The 14,937-nt window shown below is 44.1% G+C and overlaps 1 protein-coding gene across 1 annotated transcript in view; it reads left to right on the top strand.

Moving 5' to 3' along the window:
• Window positions 1–13,855, top strand: part of CCDC171 (coiled-coil domain containing 171) — a 131,892-nt gene extending 118,037 nt beyond the window's left edge. The window contains exon 25 of the mRNA XM_040360270.1: window positions 13,258–13,855. Within this exon, the coding sequence (XP_040216204.1) occupies window positions 13,258–13,467 (210 nt within the window). The 3' untranslated portion in view covers window positions 13,468–13,855. The remainder of the gene's footprint in view (window positions 1–13,257) is intronic.
• The last annotated feature ends 1,082 nt before the right edge of the window (window positions 13,856–14,937 follow it).

Here is a 14,937-nt window from a genome sequence, read left to right as displayed (position 1 = left end):
TTTTTTTTTGCCATCTGCGTTTCACTGGGGAGATTTACCTTCACATCCTGTTCCATGGGTAGTGAGAGGAAGTCCTTGCAAATTAAGGGAAATCCCCCCCCCAAGTGTCTTCATTAGAAGATTTCCTATTCCTATTTTGGGGACAACCCAACATTTGGAATCTTCTTTTACTTTCACTTTCCATAATAATTGTAAACAGGACAAATAGAGAGGGTCCCATAATGGGGACAAGGGTCGCAATAAAAACTGATGTGTGTTCTAATACCTCTCCACTCGATCCAAAACTAAAGAAAAAGTTTTACCTTTTAGTTATACTTTTAACTGGAGGGTTACATTAGGGCTGGCCTTGATGCCGCGTGCACACAATGATAATTTTTTGGCATGAAAAAAGTTGTTTTTAAAAAATGTCATTTAAAATGATCGTGTGTGGGCTTCACATCATTTTTCAGGTTCTGAAAAACAAAATTTTTTTTTTTTCGAACATGCTGCATTTTTTAAACCATTTTGTTTTTCGGGTTGTTAAAAATTATCGTGTGTGGGCTAAAACGACGTTAAAAACCGGCGCATGCTCAGAAGCAAGTTATGAGACGGGAGCGCTCGTTCTGGTAAAACTACCGTTCATAATGGAGTAAGCACATTCATCATGCTGTAACAGACAAAAAAGCGCAAATCCTCTTTTACTAACCCGGAATCAGCTAAAGCAGCCCCAAGGGTGGCGCCATCCGCATGGAACTTCCCCTTTATAGTGCCGTTGTATGTGTTGTACGTCACCGCTCTTTACTAGAGCATTTTTTTTAAACGATGGTGTGTGGGCAACGTCGTTTTTAATGATGAAGTTGTAAAAACATAGTTTTTCTACATGCCAAAAAATAGTTTTTTTTTTAATGCCGAAAAATTATCGTGTGTATGCGGCATAAAGCTCTGTTTGTCAGTGTTCAGTCATCTAAAGCAGTGATTCTCAACCTTTCTAGTGTTGTGACCCCTTGATAAAATTTCCCAAGTTGTATGGACCCCGCAACAGTACATTTAGCGCTCCCTGAGTCCCTTCCACTTGTACAGTATTAAAACCCCTTGTGGTACATTTTAGGATGTACTACTCTTTCTCTTTGTTCTCCTTTCTTTCCATTTTATCTCTCTCTATCTTAATTTCTTGTTTCTTCCATCCCTCTCTCTAGCCGTCTTTCTTGTTCTTTCTCTAATTCTAATTCTTTATCTCCCTTTTTCTTTGTTCCTCCCCCTCTTTTCCTCTCCCTTCCATGTATTCTCTATATTTATTCCTTCTCTTACTCCTTGGTGGGGGGAGTTGGGATGAGTGTCAGTGCTGGGGGAGTTCTACTGATCAGCCAACTTAGGTGCTCTTGATCAAGGTCATCTGCTGGTCTGAGAACTGTAGTGGGGAATTTTAATGGCAACAATAATCACAGGCAGTGTTACTCACTGTGTCTCCAACTTTGTGGTGTCTCGCAGCAGTGCCACCTATGCCGAAATCTCCTCCAGCCACTCCCACTTCACATTACTCACCAGTCAGCTGACCTCTAGTCTCTCCCCCCACCCATGCCGTGAACTGAATGGGCGGCTGCGAAGAGTAGTGGGCGGCCGCGGGCTCCAGGAACAGCCCTGCTGGGCGGCTGCGGAAAGGCTGTGAGAGCAGTGCACGCTTCAGGAACATCCCAGGATTTGGTGACCCCTGGCAAATTGTAATTTGACCCCCGAGGGGGTCCCGACCCCCAGGTTGAGAACTACTGGTCTAAAGCCTTGTATACACAATACGATTGTTGGCAGGGGATTGTCTGTTGACCGACTGTTGGCCTAAAATCTGACCGTTAGTACGCTGCTTCAAACAATTGTTGTCCAACTTTCTGCCAACAAATGTTCGATGACATGCTAGTACATTTTTGGCGGTCAACAGTCTGTTGTCAGATTTGCTGATGGTCATTACAGTCCGTCACACAAAAGTTGAAAGTACAAACACGCATGCTCTGAATCAATGCTCGCCAAACACGAAATTAGGGGCCTAAAGGGCTCAAGTGCTGAAATGCCTCGTAGTACGTCACAACGTTCATGTTTGTTGGCTGACAATTGTATACCATTAGTATGCAAGACGAGATCCAGGCACACGCCCCGAAGACAAAAATCAGATGCTCGGTTGGCCAAAATCTGATCATGTGTACCAGGCTTAAGACTGTAATTCTGTATCCTGTAACAAACTCCAACAGAAGGATTTTACTGGTAAATCAATTATACACTTTTTTGGCTTCAGCGGCACTTTAAATATTTTTTTTTGTACCCCAAATTTGCATGTAAAATAAATAAGAGATTAAAAAAATATTGGTTTAACCATTTAAGGACTGCTGCACGACGATATACGTAGAGAGAATGGCACGGCTGGGCACAAGGGCGTACATGTACGTCCCCTTTAAGAACCCAGCCGTGGACCTGATCACCGCCTGTGTCCCGCGATCGGGTCACAGGAGCTGAAGAACGGGAATAGGTGAGTGTAAACACACCTTCCTCTTTCTTCTCTGTGTCTTGTCACTGATCGTCTGTTCCCTGTCATAGGGAACGATGATCAGTGACGTCACACGTTCAGCCACGCCCCCTACAGTAAGAAACACACAATAGGACACACTTAACCCCTACAGCGCCACCTAGTGGTTAACCCCTTCACTGTCATTGTCATTTTCACAGTAAACAGTGCATTTTTATAGCACTTTTCGCTGTGAAAATGACAGTGGTTCCAAAAATGTGTCAAAAGTGTCCGATGTGTCTGCCATAATGTCGCAGTCACGAAAAAAAAACTGATCGCCACCATTAGTAGTAAAAAAAAAAATATTAATAAAAATGCCAATAAACTATCCCCTATTTTGTAAACGCTATAATTTCTGCGCGAACCAATCAATAAATGCTTATTGCGATTTTTTTATTTTTTTTACCAAAAATATGTAGAAGAATATGTATCGGCCTAAAAAAAATTTTTATAGCAAAAAGTAAAAAATATTGATTTTTTTTCAAAAATCGATGCTCTATTTTTGTTTATAGCGCAAAAAATAACCGCAGAGGTGATCAAATGCCTCCAAAAGAAAGCTCTATTTGTGAGAAAGAAAGGATGCCAATTTTGTTTGGAAGCCACGTCGCTCGACTGTGCAATTGTCAGTTGAAATGACGCAGTGCTGAATCGCAAAAAGGGGCCTGGTCCTTTAGCTGCAAAATGGTCCAGGTCTTAAGCGTTTAACCACTTGAAGACCAGGCCTATTCTGACACTTTTTGCTTGCATGTAAAAATCGCTGATACTGGGGGTTAGCACTACCGAAAAATATGTTTTGTTTTGTTTTTGTTTTATTTGTTTTTTTTTTTTTTGGTTTATCGGATCATTCATTATCATCAGCCTTTGTTACTTTGGATGCATTAGTATTCATTCTGTTCCATTCGTTTAGCTGCTGCATTCGTTACTTCTGATAATTCGTAACTTCAGATGTATTCGTTACGTTCACAAAACAGTTACTTTAGCCAAATTTGAAAGGAAATTCCAATAAAAATGTAAATTGAATCTATCCCAAATTATCTGCTATGGCGCAGAGATCTGAATAGAAGAATTGCTGTTTCCAGCTATTTTACCAAAAATTTGCTTTAAATTATTTTCCAAATTTGACTGTATTCTTTTTAGTGAATAGATTATATTCAGCGGTAACGAATAGTCGGAAAATACGAAAAAACGGAAAATTGTATCATACTTACCAGTAATTTTCCTTTCCTGGTGCCTATCCATGGCAGCATACTTGTGATAGAGCTCCGCCTCGACTCCTCCTTCAGGGCTAGTGAATAGAATAAATTAAAGGCATAGCCCCTCCCCCAACATTCTCCGTAATATAGAATACCGAGGGTGGGAGCGTATGCTGCCATGGATAGGCACCAGGAAAGGAAAATTACTGGTAAGTATGATACAATTTTCCGTTTTCCTGGTGCCTCCATGGCAGCATACTTGTGATAAATAACTAGCTGATATGGGTGGGATAATGCTTAACAATAAACTTTTAATTAGAAGAAGACATAGCAGCCTGAACTGCCCTTCTTCCAAACTCAACAGTCGTGAGAGCTCCTAGACCAATATGGTAGTGTCTGAAGAATGTATGGTGAGAAGACCAGGTGGCGGCCCTGCACACCGTCTTCGACAAAACATTAGCCCTTGCTGCCCAGGAAGCCGAGACTGCCCTTGTAGAATGAGCATTTACTCAGGATGAAGAATATTCTTTACCCTGTAGGCCTTCTGGATTAACTTTACAACCCAAGATGCCAGAGTTCTGATGGAAGCATCTTTGCCCCTGTATTTACTGAACAGTACAATGAAAAGTCTCTCAGAGTTTTTGAAGGGGTCGTGGCTGCTAGGTAGGCCCTGAGCACTCTGGATACATCCAGCTCACGACAAGACTCTGAACCTGTGTCTGTATACACTGCTAGTGCCCAGGTTCCAACAGGTGGCTTGGAGTAGCGACCTTAGGTGTGAACCCTCGAAGGGGCGAAGTTCCACCCTGTTCGGGAAGAAGGAGATGTGGCCGTCACCCATCCCTAAGGTGTGAAGTTCCGAGATCCTTCTGCCAGATGTAATGGCTAGCAGGAAAGCCGTCTTTAGTGTCAGGTTCCATCTTGCTACTTGTTCCACTGGAGCAAAGGGATGGTCAGATAGAATTTCAAGGACCAGGGACAATCCCACTTAGGAAATGATCGTCTGACAGGTGTCGCCGAATCTTCAATACTCCTCTGAGGAAAGTGACTACCAAGAGATCCTCCACCCATCTCTTACTTGTTGCGGCAGAGACTGCTTCTACCTGCACTTTGAGGGAGCTCAGACCAAGCCCCAGATCAAGTCCTGTCTGAATGAAATCTAAAATATTGGACGTAGAGGGAAGGATTGGATCAAATCCATTTCCGGTAGCAGATGACAAGAACTTGTCCCAGATTTTTGATTATATGGCATTAGTTGCCGGTTTTTCTGGCTTTTAGAAGGGTTGTTATGACTCCTGGGGAACACCCTAGGGACTCGAACCCTCGCCTCTCAACCTCCAGATTCGAAGATTCAACTTCTGGAGGGTTTGGATGAACTAGACTGCCCTGTGACAGAAGTTGAGGGAAAGGAGGGATCCTGATTGGAGAGCTCACACTGAGGCGCATGGCTAGAGGGAACCAGGGTCTCTTCAGCCAATACGGAAGTACTGCCACCACCTGGACTGACTCCCTGAGGAGCCTCAGGAGGAATTTGAATATTAATGGCCTGGGAGGAAAGGCATATGCTGTGGTGAACCTTCAGGGGCATGACAGGGCATCCACTGCCTCGGCTTGTGGATGCTGCATTCGAGAGAAGAATCTGTCCAGCTTGGTATTCTTTGGGGAGACGAACAGGTCTACCTGAGGGGGATCCCACATGCTAGCAATCTGATGGAAGACGAGGGGGTGGAAAGCCCATTCGTTGTTGTCCAGGAAGTTTCTGTGCAACGTGTCTGCTTCCGTGTCCAACCTGCCAGGCAGATACATTGCTCTGGGGTCCAGGAGGTTCTTCTCTGCCCAGAGTGTGATCAGCATCACCACCCTGAGGAACGACCTGCTTCGAGTGCCTCCTTGCTTCTGCAGATAAGCGACAGCTGCCATGTTGTCTAGATGTAGAAGTATTCTCTGGCCTCTGATTTGGGACGCCAAAGTTAGTGCCAAGAAGGCTGTCCTCATCTCCAAGATGTTGGATACCACTCCCTGGGTAGAACATGACCATCTACCCTGTATTCTGGTTTCCCCGGAATGGGTTCCCCAGCCCTGTCCGCTTGCATCGGACATAATTGTGATCCAAGGATGGGGGACCAGGTGACTAGGTTTGGAGAGGTTTTCTGGAACTGTCCACCAGTGAAGATTCCTGTGCATTACTCCCGTCAGCAGTATCGTCTGGGATAGTCATCGTTTCTTCCACTGCGCCAAGAGACCTGTCTGGAACTACCTTAAGTGCCAATGGGCCCAAGGAACCATGGGTATACAAGGAGACACTGCGCAAATGAGGCTCAGACACTGTGAAGCTGTCAGATACAGGCTCCGGATGACCTTGATCATTCTTTGGGTGACAATCCTTGCCTTTGGCGGTGGTAATGACACTGTCCCCTCCTGAGTGTTGAGCATTGCACCCAGGTAGATTATCTGCTGTGTGGGTGCTAGTTGACTCCTTTCGGAATTTATTAGCCACCCTAGCTCTTTTAGGGACTGTAGAAGAATTTCCCGGTGACATACCAACTGATCCGGATTGCTTGCTAGGAGGAGGATGTCGTCCGAGTAGTGGAATATCCTCAAGCCCCTTTCCCGCAGGGGAACCAAAGCGGATATTAGTATCTTGGTGAACACCCTGGGAGAGGTGCACAGACCGAAAGGCAGGGCTTGAAACTGTAGGTGGGTCCATCCCACTGCAAATCTCAGACATTTTTGAAATGCAGATAGAATTAGAACGTGTAGGTACGCATCCTGCAGAAATCATCCAATCTTATGGCTGGACTGCCTGAATAATCCTCTGCAGGGACTCCATTTTGAAGCTTTTGGGGCAGATATACCGGCTGAGCCTCTGAAGGCCTGTCACAGGCCTCCACCCACCTGTCCTCTTTGGGACCAGAAATAGACGCCTGCGAAGCGCTCTGCCAAGGGAACCAGAACAGCCGCCCCCTGAGGCTGAAGTGACGTTAGGAAGTTTTACAGAGCTTGAGCCCTTGGTGGAGAGGATGGAATCTCTGTTCCTTTGAAAGAATCCCGAGGTGGGGGATGAGAGAAATTCCAAAGGTGCCCCCATTGAATTGTAGACAGAACCCAGGGGTCCTGACAGCATGTGGTCCAGACTGGGACAAAGAACTTTAGCCTGGCTCCCACCGGGAGTGCCTGGGCTACTCTGGCGTCAAAAAGACTGCTTCTGCTCCTGTGGAGCCGGAAAGGTCCTTCATCTTCCTGTTCAAAAAGAATGTCTGAGTACCTTTCCAAGGTCTTTTGTTGTCTCTGGGCTGTCTTGACTGCCTAAAATCTATTGGATTTGTCTGGCGGAATCTAGAGGACCTGCCTCTGAATCTTCGCATCCTTCTGTCCTGGGGAAGCACACCGGACTTCCCTCCTGACAGCCTGGAGATAGCTTTAACCGTTTTGTCTCTGAATAGTGCTTTTCCACTGAATGGGATTTTGCACCAATTTTGTTTGGAGAATAAGTCAGCCAGCCAATCTTCCAGCCAGAAGACCCTCTTCACCATTACTGAATGCAACATGGATCTTGCAGAGCATCTGATCGTGTCAATGGCCGCCACCCTGACAAAGTCTGCTGACAATCGAAGCTCTTCAAAGGCTTTAATTATATCCTCCTTGGGGACATCCTGACGCAAAGCCGTCTCAATATTATATGTCCAAGATCTTATGGCATTTGATACCGATGTGAGGGCGATAGCTGGCTTACATGCTGCTCCCGCGGCTAAATAGCTCCTCTTCAGGTCCAGGTTGGTTCGCATGCCTAGAGGTTCTTTTAACCTCTTGACCACTGGGCACTTAAACCCCCTTCCTGACCAGACCAATTTTCAGCTTTCGGTGCTCTCACAATTTGAATGACAATTACTCCGTCATACAACATTGTACCCATTTGAAATTTTTGTCCTTTTTTTCACACAAATAGAGCTTTCTTTTGGTGGTATTAGATCACCTCTGGGTTTTTTATTTTTTGCGCTATAAAAGAAAAACGACCGGAAATTCTGTAAAAAAAAAAAAAAATAACTTGTTTCTGTCATATTCGCAGGTTATTTCTCACACACAGCATATGCATACCACGAATGACACCCCAAAACACATTCTGCTATTCCTCCCGAGTATGGCGATACCCCATGTGTGCAACTTTTACACAGCGTGGCCACATACAGAGGCCCAACATGCAGGGAGCGCCATCAGGCGTTCTGGAGCACCCAGGCCAATTCTGACATTTCTCTCCTACATGGAAAAATCACAATTTATTTGCTAGAAAATTACATAGAACCCCAAAACATTATATATGCAGAGTATTGGGGTATTGCAGAGTATTGGGGTATTGCGGAGTATTGGGGTATTGCAGAGTATTGGGGTATTGCAGAGTATTGGGGTATTGCAGAGTATTGGGGTATTGCAGAGTATTGGGGTATTGCAGAGTATTGGGGTATTGCAGAGTATTGGGGTATTGCGGAGTATTTGGGTATTGCAGAGTATTTGGGTATTGCAGAGTATTTGGGTATTGCAGAGTATTTGGGTATTGCAGAGTATTTGGGTATTGCAGAGTATTTGGGTATTGCAGAGTATTTGGGTATTGCAGAGTATTTGGGTATTGCAGAGTATTTGGGTATTGCAGAGTATTTGGGTATTGCAGAGTATTGGGGTATTGCAGAGTATTTGGGTATTGCAGAGTATTTGGGTATTGCAGAGTATTTGGGTATTGCAGAGTATTTGGGTATTGCAGAGTATTTGGGTATTGCAGAGTATTTGGGTATTGCAGAGTATTTGGGTATTGCAGAGTATTTGGGTATTGCAGAGTATTTGGGTATTGCAGAGTATTTGGGTATTGCAGAGTATTTGGGTATTGCAGAGTATTTGGGTATTGCAGAGTATTTGGGTATTGCAGAGTATTTGGGTATTGCAGAGTATTTGGGTATTGCAGAGTATTTGGGTATTGCAGAGTATTTGGGTATTGCAGAGTATTTGGGGTATTGCAGAGTATTTGGGTATTGCAGAGTATTTGGGTATTGCAGAGTATTTGGGTATTGCAGAGTATTTGGGGTATTGCAGAGTATTGGGGTATTGCGGAGTATTTGGGTATTGGGGGTATTGCAGAGTATTGGGGTATTGCAGAGTATCGCGCAGGGTATTGGGGTATTGCAGAGTATTGCGCAGGGTATTGGGGTATTGCAGAGTATCGGGGTATTGCAGAGTATGGGGTATTGCAGAGTATGGGGTATTGCAGAGTATGGGGTATTGCAGAGTATGGGGTATTGCAGAGTATCGGGGTATTGCAGAGTATCGGGGTATTGCAGAGTAACGGGGTATTGCAGAGTAACGGGGTATTGCAGAGTAACGGGGTATTGCAGAGTAACGGGGTATTGCAGAGTAACGGGGTATTGCAGAGTAACGGGGTATTGCAGAGTAACGGGGTATTGCAGAGTAACGGGGTATGGCAGAGTAACGGGGTATGGCAGAGTAACGGGGTATGGCAGAGTAACGGGGTATGGCAGAGTATTGCGCAGGGAGGGATGGCAGAGTATTGCGCAGGGAGGGATGGCAGAGTATGGGGTATGGCAGAGTATTGCGCAGGGAGGGATGGCAGAGTATGGGGTATGGCAGAGTATTGCGCAGGGAGGGATGGCAGAGTATGGGGTATGGCAGAGTATTGCGCAGGGAGGGATGGCAGAGTATGGGGTATGGCAGAGTATTGCGCAGGGAGGGATGGCAGAGTATGGGGTATGGCAGAGTATTGCGCAGGGAGGGATGGCAGAGTATGGTGTATGGCAGAGTATTGCGCAGGGAGGGATGGCAGAGTATGGTGTATGGCAGAGTATTGCGCAGGGAGGGATGGCAGAGTATGGTGTATGGCAGAGTATTGCGCAGGGAGGGATGGCAGAGTATTGATGGTACTGCAGAGTATTGCGCAGGGAGGGATGGCAGAGTATGGGGTATTGCAGAGTATTGATGGTACTGCAGAGTATTGCACAGGGAGGGATGGCTGGATCTGTGACTGCAGTTGTCACAGATCCAGCCCACAGCAGCTGCTGACACCCCGCGCTCCCCCCCCCCTCCTCTCCTCTCCTCTCGCACTGTACCGAACGGTACAGAGAGGAGAGGGAGGAACCGGCGTCATCAAATGACGCCGGTTTGTTTACAAGTGATCGCTCCGTCATTTGACGGAGCGATCACGTGGTAAACAGCCGCGATTCGCGGCAATTTACCGTGATCCGTGATGCGCCGGGTCTTCTAGACCCGGCGAGCACGGACACTTCCGCGAGCGCGCCCCAGGGGACGCGCAAACGCGGAAGTGCACGAGGACGTCCCAGGGACGTCCTGTCACAGTAACTCGACCGCGCTGTAGCAGTATTTTTGCTATAGCGCGGTCGGCAAGAGGTTAAAGGAAGCGGAATCCTCCATTGGTAAAGCGCGTTCCTTTTTTTTTTTTTTTTTTCGAGTCGCACCACCGATGCGTCTACCACTGGCATGGATTCTGTTAATGGGTATAGTTTATTGAACCAGCCCCATGAAAGTTTTGACTGCCTGGAAGAACAGCTTTACCAAGGAGAGACTGAAGCCAGAAGGTTGACTCCTCTGAAGAGTCTACAGGTGGTGAATCTCTAGCTGGTCAGCCTGACAGTGGCAGAGGTGTACTGACTGCTGCAGGACCAGGGAGATTAGGTTCTGTATCCTGAACCTGGGACAACTGCTGAAGTGGTTGAGCGGGGACCCAAGTCGCAAGCTCGGAGAAGGAGTCCTTCATTGTTCACTTGAGCAGGTCTACAGCGTGCTGATTTTCTAGCTCGCAGCCGGACTCATAGTCCATAAAACAGTCCTTACAGACCACTCTGTCTGGTAGTGGTGTGGCCCCACCTGTCCAGCATTTCTTCTTTGTATAGGTCCTAGGAGAGGGGGAAGGATCTTGTCCTCTGGATCTTGATCTCTCTGATCTATGACGTGAAGAATGAGACCTGCGGTCTGATCTGTCGTCATCACGGTGTCTTGAAGATTTTCTGGACCTCTTGGAGTGGGCAGGGCCATGGTGTAAGGAACTCACATTAGACAGTGAGCGCACTTTTTTTTTTCAATACTCACATAGTTGGTCACATACCTAATAGGGGTGCGAGGATCTTTGTTTGCAAGATAAATGACTAATTGCGGAGTTAGGCAAAAGGATCAGCTGCGGAAATTTAGAAAGAAAGGGGGAAAAAAAAAAAAAGGAACTATGGAGTTTTTTTTTTTTTTTTTTAAATAACATACATTTATTTTAATTATTTTATCTAGCACCATCTTTTTTTTTTTTTTTTTTTTTTTGAGAATAAACACAAAAAGGTAGCTACCACAGAGCAGCATCAGTGAGACCTAGCAGGGCACAGCTGAGGAGACTCTGACGGCTAACCCTGAATCTGAACTTAACTAGGCTCAGGTGGATGGGCTAATAATCCCATAAACCACCATTGCAAAGTGACTCTGGAAGAAAAAGGGCAAATCTGGCCCCTCTTCCAGAATCCAAGATGGCCGCAGTGATGTCGAGTGATATACAAAACAAAACAAAAACTGTAGCCCACCGCTGATTTCAGGGGAAACAATCAACAACTGCAAGCCTGTCAGGATAAAAGGCACCTGCCCCATCAAACTGACCAGACTTAAAGGGAGCATCACAAAAAATAAAACAACAAGCACACTTTTTTTTTTAAAAGGAGACCTAACAGGCAAGTTAAAGGAAGGAAGGGATGGGAGAGGGGAGAGACAAAAAACAATATATGCCTAAAAATAAAATGGAAACCACCAGCCTGGAAAGATGTGAGCTGATCCTTTTGCGACTCCACTGCATTCATCATGGATGCGATAGCAGACTTCGTTCCTAAACGGAAACTCTGCGAAATGAACCCAACAGATCCACAGAGGGGTCTCCCAGACTTATTAGCGCTAAGAGCGGCCCAAGAACAGGGACTGCGCCCGGAAAAGGCTAAACCCGGCGGACGCTGCCGATTGCAGAGGTATGGACATACATCTACTCTTCACCAGCACAAGAAGGTATGAGGGAAAAAAGGAGAATGTTGGGGGAGGGGCTATGCCTTTAATTTATTCTATTCACTAGCCCTGAAGGAGGAGTCGAGGCGGAGCTCTATCACAAGTATGCTGCCATGGAGGCACCAGGAAAAATAATTATCAGAATGTAATGGATTAGTTAAACTCGTAGATTGAATTGTTTTTTGTTCTTTCTGACAATTTGTTTTCGTATGCATTCATCAAAAGGGTCTTGTATGCCGAATTTTGTCCGAAAACGAATTAGTAATGAATGAAACGAATTGCACATGTGTACTGGGGCCAAGTCTGACAGCTACAGCCATAACCCCAGTATAAACACTACGTCATTTGGCAGCAAATGCTTAAACATAAAGAAGGAAATCCAAACTGGATCAGCCAGTATCTGAAGCAGCTGTGCATGGCAACCAATCGGCTTCTGATTTCAAAGCCTAATTGAACAAGCTGAAAAAACAATCGGTTGCCTTGCACAGCTGCTCCAGAATCTCCCTGCTCCAATTTTGATAAATTTCCCCCATAGAGTTAAAAATTTAATTTAAAATGACCTTAAGCCTAGGTTCACACTGCTGCGAATTCAAAATCGCGGTAAAATGTGCGATTTTACCGCGATTTCGCGGCTGCGATTTTGCCGCGATTTTGGCCGCAATTTTATGTAAGTCGCGGCCAGAAATCGCAAAAAGTAGTACAGGAACTACTTTTTGAAATCGCAGATGCGGCGTCGCACTGATTAGGACAGTGCCATTGCCGACAATTGCCGCCGATTTAAGATGCGATTTGACATGTCAAATCGCATCTCAAATCGTTCCAAATCGTACCCAGTGTGAACCAGGGCTTTACCATTATAGCTTCTGTTTAAGGGAGCTAATGTGTCTTAAAGGTTCATTGATCTCTTTTAACATTTGCACGTGCCATACATAAGTGACACACAGAAAGCGTATATATGATATAGAGTATGATTTATTATGTTTTGTACTGGATATAGAATGCTCTTGGTTTACACTTTGGAAAGACTTGCCCATTTCAGGATTTACACAATTAGATTGGTACACGGAAGCACTGGTTTGGCTAAGGTCCCTTTCACACTTGTGCGAGTTGTCCTGCGACTTGGGACTGCAAAGTCACATGACAAGTCATACCCAATGATTTCCAATGAGTACCATTCATATCTGTGCAACTTCAAAGTAGTCCCTGTACTACTTTGGTCCAACTTTGATGCGAGTTGAGATCCATTGACCTCAAGTTTACACAGGCATTCCCTGAAATCGTGGCAAAATCACGGCCGCGTTGTGGCAAAATTGCGCGACTTTTAAGTCGCGGCAGTGTAAAAGGTGCTTTAGATTGATATGCGATTGACCAGTGAGGTTGTGCCTTTAGGCAGATCATCTTGGATCTACCTTTCCATACTCTCTGCATTCTGTTGGTAGTGGAGGCGGTGAGGATAAAATGTACAATTATAGCCCTCTTTTTATGCTTTGACAGGAGAAGTTCAGTGCCAGCATGACGATGGGTTCAACAGAATTTTCTCAAAACAGAACTGTGCCAGATTTTCTACCACTAGAGCCTGAGCCAGACTTGTCAACCAGTCATCAGACTTACAGCTATATGAATGAGTCTTTCCATGACATCAAAAACTACTCATCTCTTACGGATTGGACTTCAGCATATATGAAGGAGCTTCCAAACAAATAGATTCTTGCGTTTTTAAAACTACAGCACTGATTTAAAAGATCAACTTTCTCTGGTCTAATCGTGTTTTGTTAATACCATATTTGAGCATTTTTTTATCCATTGACTTGTACAGTATTTTATGATTGAAATAACTATTTTTATTTTTTAAATTATGAACAACTTATTTTTTATGAAAAGTTTAACACATTTAATTATTCATATTTATTTTTTTGCTCTTTCTTATTATTTTCAAGTGCAATTTAGATTATTTAACCCCTTAGTGACTAAGGGTAAAACAAATGTTAATGCCTAAGCACAATTTTGCAACTTTGACATGTGTTCGTAAAACTGTACATATCACTACTTTTGTGTATCCTGGTGGATTATACTTTGTTTTCGTTTTTTATCAGGACGACTTGGACTTTTCTTGGTGGTAAATGGTGTGTGTGTGTGTGTATGTATGTATGTATGTATGTATGTACGTACGTACATGTGTGTGTGTGTGTAATATATATATATATATATATATATATATATATATATATATATATATATATATATATATATATATATATAATTACACACTCAATGTAATTTTTTATTTATTTTGTATTATTATTATTAGCAAAAGAAAACTAGTCCAAAATAGTAAAAAACAAAACAATTTTTTTTTTTTTTAAATGTATATTTCTTACTATTACTATAATTTACCATCCAAGAACAACCCAAAATAACACCACACATGTATATTTTAGTTGAAGTTGTTTTGTTTACCGTAGTAGGGCCCATAAACAATGGTGCACATTTTGCATTTTTTTTTGTTCTGCCTAAAACACATACTAATTTACATTTTTTATTTTTCACCTGCACCCAAAATATGCTGACCATGACCTTTGACTCTAACGCTAACCCTGGCAAACCCTGATCTTGTTGTTTTTTTTTTTTAAATTAATTTATTTTTTTGTGCTTCTGTGGATGTAGACTGCCTCAAACCCTTCTGTCTCTACATGTAATCCCAGACAGACTCAATGATGTTGAGATCGGGGCTCTGTGGGGGGCCAAACCATCACTTCCAGGAAACCTTACTCTTCTTTGTGCTGAAGATAGTTCTTAATGATGTTGGCTGTATGTTTGCAGTTGTATTGCTGCAAAATAAATTTGGGGGCCAATCGCAGGCTTAATTTTATGACCAAAAATGCAGATTTGTAATGTGTGCAGAAAATAAACAAATGTCTCCAGTGCCCCCAAAAAAGACCATGTTGCAGGTAAGATCACTGGGCATAATCCTAAGGCTTTGCAGTTTTCTTTTTATAATATTTATTTTGTCACCTCGATTCACTATTTGCTACTCCTGGGCTTCCTCTGTGCAGGGGCCATAGTCAATAGGTAGAGCTGTGTAAAATTGGCAGAGGAGCCCTTAGGCCCCTTTCACACTGGGACGGGAGGTGCGGTGGCGGTACAGCGCCGCTATATTTAGCGGCACTATACCGT

The sequence above is a fragment of the Rana temporaria genome, chromosome 1, assembly GCF_905171775.1.
Source record: "Rana temporaria chromosome 1, aRanTem1.1, whole genome shotgun sequence".
Taxonomy (NCBI): Eukaryota; Metazoa; Chordata; class Amphibia; order Anura; family Ranidae; genus Rana; species Rana temporaria.
The sequence above is the reverse complement of the archived record's forward strand: the minus strand, read 5'-3'. Positions and strand labels throughout refer to the sequence as shown.